Genomic DNA, 11170 nt, shown 5'->3' with positions numbered 1-11170 from the left:
ACACGGCACACACAGACACACACGCTGCCGCACACAAATATGACCTCCATGTCTGTTTTGTGCAAAAAGAAATCAACTGTTGCACTGACCGATGAACAAATTGACCGACATACTTGAAAAGTAACAGACAGACGGACAAACACACACGCGCACATCACATCTCCCCTCCACTGAATCATCTGAGATCTCCCTTCCCTACTCCACCTATTCCCTTTGCGCACACACGTCTCTCACCCCCCCCCTCCCCCCGCCATCTCCTCAGTCACCCACTCATCCATTCTCCCCCCATGACCTTTGACCTGCAGGGTGCCAGCACAACAACGGCATTCCACAGAGTTTGTATCACGTGCCGAGACTTCTCTTCGCCATTTACCTTGCTACTTATGACGTCACGAGCAGGGGAGGGGGTGGTGGTGGGGTGGGGGGTGGTAGGGGGTAGGAGTCGGGACTGGGGAGAGTACAGGGGGAGTGGGTCGTGTGTGGTGGCAGAGACTTTCTATCTATAATGTCTCTGGTGGTGGTGATGCGGTTGAAGAATGGTCTAAGCGAAAAAAGGAGGAGGTGGTGTGTGTGTGTGTGTGTGTGTGTGTGTGTGTGTGTGTGTGTGTGTGTGTGTGTGTGTGTGTGTGAATGTGTATGTGTGTGTGCATGTATGCATGTGTGTGTCAGTGAGTGTGTGTGTGTGTGTGTGTGTAGATATGTTTTCTTTCAATAGAAATTAAGCTAAAAAAAACCCCAAAAAACGGAAATCCGTTTTATGTAATTGAGATCCCCCTGTGTGTGTGTGATATAGACAGTGGGTGTCTCGGTCAGTCGGAGTCAGAGTTTCAGTGACACGACATGTAGTATCGGTAAAGACTTATTGGTTCAGTTTTGGTGTATAGGCCGACAGACTGACAGTGAATGTTTTGATATTGCTTTACACGACTTATCTTCACATTCTCCGCGTGCTGAGCTCTCTGTTCGTAATTCATCTCGCTACTTATGACGTCACAGGGCCCCACGCGCTTACCCCACAGCGCACGTGGAAACACTGAGTCGAGGGAGACAACTCTTCGCGCTGCACAGAATTGATGTTCTCCCTTTGAAGCGGCGCTCATGGCATTGTTGCTCATTATTTTGTGATGCGCCGAGTTGCTGAGGTGTGGATTATTTCAGGGTTTTTTTCCCCGTTGAGAAGCTGGGGTGTGTTCATGTGCCAAAGTGCACGCGCGCGTGTGTGTGTGTGTGTGTGTGTGTGTGTGTGTGTGTGTGTGTGTTTGTGCATCCGTCGTTATATGGACAAAACGATGGAATTTCGCCCACGCAGTTTTGACGCTCTCATTGATTTGACGTCAAAACAATGTTCTACCCTCAGTTTTGGGTTTTTAGACGCCATATTAATCATAAAACTGTTAAGATACGTCATTTTGAGTTGATCAAACAATGACTGTTTTTGTCATTAATTTTCTGAGTGTGAAAGTGTGTGCGACTCTGCCGGAAAGCGATTTTACGATTACAATTTATCATATTTAAGCGAGTGTATTATTGCTTACAAACTTCTGTTGTAATTCTGTAATCAAATCTGAAATTTAGTTAAGTTCAAGCCCACACGGTTATTGAGAAAACAGGTGTCACATCAGTGTATGGACCTGCATAAATATTGACAACGTCGTTTTTACATGTATGTGTGTGGTGTGTGTGTCGTGCACCTACGTCCTCCGTCTCAGACAGCGTTTCTACGCCATTAAGGCATTCATACTCCGATTCCGGGCAATGCATGCTGGGAGTTTTCGTGTTGCTTTAATCCACCGAACACTGACATAGATTACAGGATCTTTTTTGTGCGTACCTGGTTTTTGTACGTGCGCGAAGGGGGATACGGCATTAGCAGGTCTGCACATAAGTTTAGCCCAGGAGATAGGGAAAGGGACCCTTGATCCACCAGGTGAGGCAACATCCTCACCACTAGGCTACGAACCCGCCTTGAAGCAATAATTCATGTTTTGGGGAATATAGTAAGTGATTTCACTCGCACAACTGAATGAACTAAGCGCATTTCTTCGTACGCTGCCTGTCTGTCCGTCTGCCATTCTTTGTGCTTGTTGCAGACAGCCAGAAACACACACACACACACACACACACACACACACACACACACACACACACACACACACACACACCCACGTACGTATTCGCACACACACTTACACGCACATATGCACACACAGACACACACACTGACACACACACTGGCACACACACACACACATACACACACACACACTGGCGGCACACACACACACACACACACTGACACACACACACTGACACACGCTCCCCCACCACCTACTCCCAAGGTCACGTTTGCCACCCCACCTTGGCCCCCTACCCACCCCCCCCCCCTCCCACCCTCCGGGCCATACACAAACCCACCCAAACCCACACCCACGACACATGCCGTACCGGAATTCCGGTAGCTCTGGTGTTTTTGACAGCAGACAATGACGAACGCGGCCATTGTCACGGCATATCTCGTGAGAATTGACGAGCAAAGGTGAGCAGGGTTGTCGGTTGTTCCGGTACACGAGTTGCCGTTCTTGAGCTGATCAGCATGGGGGGAAGGGGGGGGGGAGGGGGGGGGGGGGGGGTTCAACACATGTGCGTTTACACGGGGACGGGGTTGTGGTTGGGGGAAGTCTTCTGCAAGGTATTTGCTTTGTCTTCAAAAGATGAAGATGTGTTTAGTTTATTTGTGACTTCGTGTCTCTTTCTGTGCCCATTCATATGCATACGTGTATAAGAAATTCCGACCCAATTTGACTGAGATATGCGGACCTTTCACATGCGTACATTTAAACATAATTCTGTTTAGATTCTAAAAAGATCAGACGCACAAGTTCTATGTACACATTTACAAGCTTCGGAACGCAGACAGAACACAGTAAAATGCCAACCGGCTTCCAGCTACTACTACCCCCCCCCCCCCCCCCACGTGTATAAAGTACAACTAGACTTCGTTCTATATAACTCAGTCAAAATAACGGTTAGGCGTTCAGTGTATCCTGGTATCCCAATCAAGAGAGTGTTCGGTGTCAACTGATGCCTAGAGGAACCAAACATCTTCAGCTTAGCGTCAAGACACTCTACTCCATTAATTACAAATAATTCGCACACTCATTTACAACGCTCAGTAACGATATCTTAATGACTTAGCCCTTCCGCTGAAATCAGTTCCGCTCACTGTAGGAAAAGACTACAGCTCTCCACTTGGTCACATATCACAAATCAACAGCCTGAATGCTTTTTGTTCAGATTTGGCTTTTTACATTTAGTCAAGTTTTGACTAAATGTTTTAACATAGAGGGGGAATCGAGACGAGGGTCGTGGTGTATGTGTGTGTGTATGTGTGTGTGTGCGTGCGCGTGTGTGTGTAGAGCGATTCAGACTAAACTACTGGACCGATCTTTATGAAATTTGACATGAGAGTTCCTAAGAATGATATCCCCGGAAGTTTTTTTCTTTTTTTCGATAAATACTTTTGATGACGTCATATCCGGTTTTTTGTAAAAGTTGAGGCGGCACTGTCACACCCTCATTTTTCAATCAAATTGATTGAAATTTTGGCCAAGCAATTTTCGACAAAGGCCGGACTTTGGTATTGCATTTCAGCATGGTGGCTTAAAAACTAATGAAAGAGTTTGGTCATTAAAAATCGGAAACTTATAATTAAAATTATTTTTTTATTAAACGATCCCAAAACATATTCATCTTATTTTTCGTCATTTTTTTTATTCCAAAAACATATAAATATGTTATATTTGGATTACAAACAAGCTCTGAAAATTAAAAATATGAAAATTATGATTAAAATTAATTGTCCGAAATCGATTTAAAAACAATTTCATCTTATTCCTTGTCGGTCCCTGATTCCAAAAACATATAGATATGATATGTTTGGATTAAAAACAAACTCAGTATGCTAAAAAGAATAGACATACAGAAAAGCGTGTTATCCTGCTCAGCGCGACCACTACCGCGCTATTCTGCATGGCTTGTCGATTTCACTGCCTTTGCCACGAGCGGGGGACTGACGAAACTACGAGTATGTGGTCTTGGTGAAAAAAGCAGTGCGTTCAGTTTCATTCTGTGAGTTCGACAGCTTGACGAAATGTTGTTATTTCGCCTTACGCGACTTGTTTTCTTTTTCATTTTCATTACTTTATTGTCCCATCGCTGGGAAATTCGGGACGCTTCCTCCCAGTGGAAAGCTAGCAGCAACAGAGTCGCGCTACCCAGGTGTCTGCGTGTTTAGGTGTATTCAGCCACCTGCACTTATGGCAGAATGACCAAGGTCTTTAACGTGCCATTGTGGTGACACGGGAGTGGGACATGGCTTCGGTCTCTGGGTCTGCACATAAAGTTGACCCGTGTCCGTCCCGGCCCGAATTCGAACCTGCGACCTTCCAATCACAAGCCAAGTGCTCTACCAACTGAGCTACCGGGCCTTATCATCTCACGTAAAAGCCTTGCTTGATCTGAGATGGTCAGCCGACTCTCTCATTTTTACATTTAGTCAAGTTTTGACTAAATGTTTTAACATAGAGGGGGAATCGAGACGAGGGTCGTGGTGTGTGTGTGTGTGTGTGTGTGTGTGTGTGTGTGTGTGTGTGTGTGTGTGTGTGTGTATGTGTGTGTGTGTGTCTGTCTGTCTGTCTGTGCGTGTGTGTGTGTGTAGAGCGATTCAGACCAAACTACTGGATCGATCTTTATGAAATTTTACATGAGAGTTCCTGGGAATGATATCCCCGGACGTTTTTTTCTTTTTTTCGATAAATATCTTTGAGGACGTCATATCCGGCTTTTTGTAAAAGTTGAGGCGGCACTGTCACACCCTCATTTTTCAATCAAATTGATTGAAATTTTGGCCAAGCAATCTTCGACAAAGGCCGGACTTCGGTATTGCATTTCCGCTTGGTGGCTTAAAAATTAATTGATGACTTTGGTCATTAAAAATCTGAAAATTGTAAAAAAAAAAATGTTATAAAACGATCCAAATTTACGTTCACCTTATTCTTCATCATTTTCTGATTCCAAAAACATATAAATATGTTATATTTGGATTACAAACAAGCTCTGAAAATTAAAAATATAAAAATTATGATCAAAATTAAATTTTGGAAATCAATTTAAAAACACGTTCATCTTATTCCTTGTCGGTTCCTGATTCCAAAAACAGATATGATATGTTTGGATTAAAAACACGCTCAAAAAGTTAAAACGAAGAGAGGTACAGAAAAGCGTGCTATCCTTCTCAGCGCAACTACTACCCCGCTCTTCTTGTCAATTTCACTGCCTTTGCCACGAGCGGTGGACTGACGATGCCACGAGTGTACGGTCTGGCTGAAAAATTGCATTGCGTTCAGTTTCATTCTGTGAGTTCGACAGCTTGACTAAATGTTGTATTTTCGCCTTACGCGACTTGTTTCTCTCTCATTACTTTGATGTTCCATCGCTGGAAAATTCGGATCGCTTCCTCCAAGTGGAAAGCTAGCAGCAACAGAGTCGCACTTCCCAGGTGTGTGCTCGTTTGCACGGGAAGGACTATTCATTTAACCGATATAAAACCTGCAATTCAGCTTGATAATTCGAACGCTCAATAAAGACATCTTCTCGGACACAAAAACGTGCAATTAAACCTGATAATCATGAGGTTTACGGAACTGGGGCAAATATAAGAAGGGTTTTTATTTTTTCTCCAGTCTGGATAACTTCCCAAGGGGGTATTGTTGCAGGGTGATTTGCTGGATTGTCTGTGAGCGTTTGAACGAAGGCATAAACAAGGCCACTTTGACACGCTTCAATTAAATTACCTTGCATCCCGGGTCAACCGCCAGGAGCCGGTGTAACACGACATTTTTACTCCACGAACAATTTCGTACGAAATTCTTACACCGAGTACACCTTTCGTACAAGAAAAGAACTCCCCAAGGTACGAAAAAACATTCTGCCTCCACGAAATTTTGACTCCCCAAATTTTTACTTCCAGTAAAAATCTCGCACGCGTAAAAGGGATGCGGGCGAAGGGATAATGCCAATATGTAGGATGAAAAGCAGGATTAAAAAGCAGGACGCAATGGATCTATGTGTTCGAGTAAATAGTCTTCTACTGTAGCAGACATGACTAAGACTAAGTTTCACCGGTTGCAGGGGTGAAATGACTCTCATGGCTGGACATGAAAAAAAGAAGGGGGGGGGGGGGGGTGTGAAGGGGTTGGGGCGTGCTTCGCCAGGACACGTATACAGGTAGGCAAAACAGTCTTGGTTGACACGTTCACATTACCAGACGGACACACCCTTTCAAGATCCCTGCCTGCCGGAGAGCTGTCATCCAACTACCGGGCAGAACTCACCGCTCTCAGAGAAGCAGTTAGCCTGGTCAGCGAACACCCACCCTCTCACCCCGTCTTCCTGACCGACTGCAGATCCGCCGTCCAAAGCCTGCAGTCGCCCAAAGAGCAGCTGGAACGAGACACCCATCGTCTTCTTTGTACTCTCTCCCAGAGCACAAACGTCGCTGTCCAGTGGATCCCTGCTCACTGTGGCCTCTCAGGGAACGAGGAAGCGGACAGACTGGCCAAGACTGGCAGCCATCTGGAGCAGACAAGACCAACAGTCTCTTACAGTGAAGCCAAAACCCTGGTGAAAAGACACTACCAAACCACCTGGAATGCCCAACACAGCCTGCCATCTGATGATCAGATGCCCAACCTACAGCGCCATCAGCAGACCATCCTCTTCCGCCTACGGACTGGACACTGTCGACTGCGTGCCCACATGCACCGCCTTGGTCTGTCGCACACACCGAACTGCCCGTGCGAAACAGGCCCACAGACCCCGGAGCACATCCTGCAGACCTGCCCGCTCCACCAGGAAGCCAGAACAGATCACAGGCCCCAAGGTGCCACACTGCAGGAGCAACTCTGGGGCACCAAAGACTCCCTGATCCTGACCACCAGCTTTATTCAAGCTACAAAACTTGAAGTCTGACCTGAGGCCAAAAATCCTGGAACGCCGAAGAAGAAGAAGAAGAAGAAGGTTGACACGTTCACATTAACAAAACAGTATTGGTTGACATGTTCACATTAACAAAACAGTCTTGGTTGACACGTTCACATTAACAAAACAGTCTTGGTTGACACGTTCACATTAACAAAACAGTCTTGGTTGACGGGTTTTGGTTAGCACAAGATTCAATGTCGGCGAAGACAATAAGTCGGAATTGGGGGGTGATGGTGGGGGATGGGGGGGGGGGGGGGGTAGGGGGGATGGGCGTACGAACAGGTCAGTTAAGAAACAGTCTTGGTTGAAAGGTTTCGGTTATCAAAAATACAACCTCGGCGAAAATTATAGTCAGGGTAGGGGAGTGGGGGAGAGAGTGGGGGGAATTAAAGGGAGGACAAAGAATCGTTAAAAAGTGTGATACTCCTCAAGCACGATAAGCTGTGGCTGAGAGTTTGCCTCCATTTTGCTGAGTCTAATTACACGCACTTTCTCCGTTTGTTCTCCGTGTGTTTCTCGGTGTTGGACATCAATACACGGCGACTTAATCCGGCTTAAGTGGATTTGAGTTTACCCTTGTCAACAGCCAACTCTGAGCATTCGCATGTCCGGTTGCGGATTATCGGTTCGTTCTGTAGCTGCTGCTTTTTCTAACTTTGGATTCAGGATACAAGGTGTCACGGTTGTATTACAGGCCTGTACCTTAGCAGTCGCCCGACCGCCCGAGGCGGGTTCAAATCACGTCGGGCGAGTTCAAAATTCCTCTGAAATCGCCCGCCAGGCGGGTTCAAATTTCGCTGAAGCACAAAGTCGTTAGGCAACGCAGTCAATCGGAACGGCCGGCGAACAAAGATCTCTCGCGGGCGATCTCAAAATCTGTCATTTCTCTACTACCCACTCACTCCCCCCCTCCCTCTCACCCACTTTGAGAAGGACTCAGGACTACCACCAATCAAGCCCAGACACATTGGCTAGACAGCGACCCCCCTCCGCCTCACTTGACCGTGTCATCACCCCTCCAGTGCCACCAGCCGCTGGCGATTGCATCAGCAGTCAAAATAGCTACCTACCCATCCCCCCTCCCTCCCCGCTCTCTGCGCTATTCACTTCACTTCACCCCCTCTCTTATCTTATTCTTCGCTGGCCAGTCCTTGAGAGACTTTCACATGTTGTCAAAGAAACAGTTTCCTCACAGGTAAAACTCGGTCATTGACCCCGGGTAGGAAGGTCAGTGTCTCTAAACTGGGACAGGCAGCTGTGTTCAGATTGCAAGTACCGGTCATTGACCCAGGTCTCAAGGCCAATCAGCTATTACAATGCATCTGCCTTTGATCTGACCGCCCGTCCAGAGCAAACATATTTCCCCTCTGTATGTTTCCTTTGATGTGCGATCTATGTACCACTGATCCAGTTTCTGTGAAATGTATAGGTCATTGACCGCAGGGATACTCACTGAGACGGTTTTCTAAAATATGTTAACACCAGCTTTGCAGGGATGCAACTCTGCTGAATCAAAAGCATAAAGATTACCTGTAAACAATTCTAGGATCAGGAAATCTTAAAATCTGTTTGTTTTCATTAGGAAATAGAAATAAAAAATAATGCTTTTGATTATTTATGACAAAAGCTGTGGTAAATTTGGCTGGTATGCAACATTCATACTTCTGCTTAATCTAACATTAACAACACACACATAAAGAAAAAGACAAAACCCAAGAAACAAACTTAGAAACACTTTTTTAGTCAGCTTTTTATAATTTTTTTCACATAATTTAAAAAAACCCACATTTTGCTGATTTACTTTTTTTTTAAAGTGTGTGTGTTTATGTGGTAAGCAAAGTTCCATAGTAAATTATTTTGTAAATTGTGTGGTAGGGGGTACATAAAGGGGGTAACTTTTAGTGAGGTTTAGTGTGTGATTCTGTGACAGGGTGTGGATGTTGTTTTGATTTCTTGTTTCTTTGTGGCGGCTTTTATTTTCAATTCTTTATTAAAACAAGGTTAATTATCATTATATTAAAATATAGCATTTTAGTCATCAAGTCTTGTGTGTGTTTGTGGTATTTATTGGTAGTGCAAATCCACATGTATGCATTATAAGTATGAATGTACGTCTTTTGTGTTATTGCTTAGAACGCGACCAGCCGCTGAGGTGGTTGTAAGAAATCCGGGCAGGTTGGGGGCCGGTTGGGATTTGGGGGGGCCGGTTCAAATTTTGACTTACCGGCCCGCCTGGCCGGTAGCAAAACAAGTTAAGGTACACCCCTGGTATTACATGTTTTTGTGTGTGGTAGATCTCAGGAGAGAGAGGGAACTTTGAACTTTGAACTTTATTTCAGGAAAGATAGCATTACAGCTAGTCCTGATCTAAGCAAAATGGTTATAATCGAAATGGGAAAAGAGAGAGAGAGAGAGAGAGAGAGAGAGAGAGAGAGAGAGAGAGAGAGAGAGAGGGGAGGAGAAATAGAGAGAGTGAGAGAGAGAGAGATAGAGAGAGGGAGAGATAGAGGGGGGGGGGGGGCTAGAGAACTAGAGCGACAGAAAGCGAGAGAGACACACAGAGAGCGATACAGTGAGAGACAGACTGAGACAAAGACAGACATATGCAGACAGACAGGCAGACAAACAAACAGACAGACAGACAGACAGACAGACAGACAGACAGATTACCTTAACAAGGCGTATGAGTAAGGGTGCCAACGTGCACATTTAATTAGAGATAAAACGTCAACGGCCAGAACAGATACAGCGATTCGCAAACGTCACCTTTAAACTGTTTCAAGCATGACTGACGAGGTCTATAAACTTAAATAAAGCTTCAACCACACGCGAAGAAACATTCAACATGCAGAACGGGGTCATTACTTTGATCATCCCACAATTATTAGTGAATTAAGCAATGCATTAACATTTTCTTGGTGCTCGCAAATTAATCCAACGCACTACGCTCACTTTGTATTGTAACAATTGCGCTAACATCTCATTACAAACGTTAAGATCATTGCGATAATGTCTGAAAGACATATCAGATATAGGTAGCACAACATACGAGTTTAGTCTTGACTTATCTTCCGATCTTTATTTCATGCCTGAAACACGATCTGTCGGTGATTCGTGTCAATGGTCTCACAAGACAGCCCAACCGCGAAGAAAAATATAATCAGGCAGACAAAAGACGCGGCCTTTATATCACAAAAGAATTATTCTGTTGCGACAAAAGAATAAACGTACATTGTCATGCAGTCAACAGAATTCGACGATAAAATGGCAACCTAATATTTCTGAGACGAAACACGAGTTCTCCATTCATGTCATTTAAATCAACGGACAATGTGTCATCAGCATGCTGTATATTTCTACAGCAGAAGAGGTCTAAGTGGGCTTTATCATGTTGACCCCCCGCACAGAAAAGTCATAAAAGTCATGACGTACGATCTTAAAGGCACAGTACGCCTCCTGTAAACCGGGCCATCACAGATACTGTCAGGCTTTTTCACACAGTACAAACACCCTTTCATTTAAACACTCACCGCTTGAGAACATCTTAGGTGCCCTCCGTAAAGAGCGAACAATTTTCAAAGAATTTATTTTTGCGTGGTTTATGTTCAAAAGCGGTGAGTGTGTAAATGATCGGGTGTTTGTACTGTGTGTAAAAGCCTGACAGTATCTGTGATGGTTTACGGGAGGCGTACTGTGCCTTTAATGGTGAATCAGGGTAGGTAGTCCGGACACAAATATTGGCTTCTTAAAAAGCAAAGTCCTTCCAGTATATACGATTCAGCTCACAATCTCAAATCCCAACACGGGATCAGGCCCATCCATTTAGACACATACCAACAATCTACAACGTGGCTACTTCCCGCGCTTATTTACTATAAATCAATCGTTTAACTCATTGTCTTCCAGGTACGGATATATCCGCTCAGACTGTTAGCTTCAGTCGCTTCCTGTAACGTCCATCTAACGCCTGCATTCCAGCGTGTTGATACACAGTTACTACACAGCTACTACAATTCTGAGTGACCTGCTGCAACACAGCTGGTCTCGGCTAAAAAAAACCTTGGTCAACATACGTGGAGTAGAAAGTGTTTAACCAAACGGTATACGGAACGCTTTAGCTATGTGGTAG

General features: G+C 44.9%; 1 protein-coding gene across 1 annotated transcript in view; it reads left to right on the top strand.

Moving 5' to 3' along the window:
• Nucleotides 1–2483: 2483 nt before the first annotated feature.
• The window catches only part of LOC138954522 (uncharacterized), a gene marked incomplete at its 3' end in the record, with an annotated part of 11074 nt that continues 2387 nt past the window's right edge, over nt 2484–11170 (top strand). The window contains exons 1-2 of the mRNA XM_070326341.1: nt 2484–2536; nt 6345–6664. Of these exons, the coding sequence (XP_070182442.1) occupies nt 2484–2536; nt 6345–6664 (373 nt within the window). The remainder of the gene's footprint in view (nt 2537–6344; nt 6665–11170) is intronic.

This window comes from Littorina saxatilis, unplaced genomic scaffold (assembly GCF_037325665.1).
Source record: "Littorina saxatilis isolate snail1 unplaced genomic scaffold, US_GU_Lsax_2.0 scaffold_2322, whole genome shotgun sequence".
In the NCBI taxonomy this organism is placed as follows: Eukaryota; Metazoa; Mollusca; class Gastropoda; order Littorinimorpha; family Littorinidae; genus Littorina; species Littorina saxatilis.
Note: the sequence above shows the minus strand (reverse complement) of the source record. Positions and strands in the feature narration are given on the sequence as shown.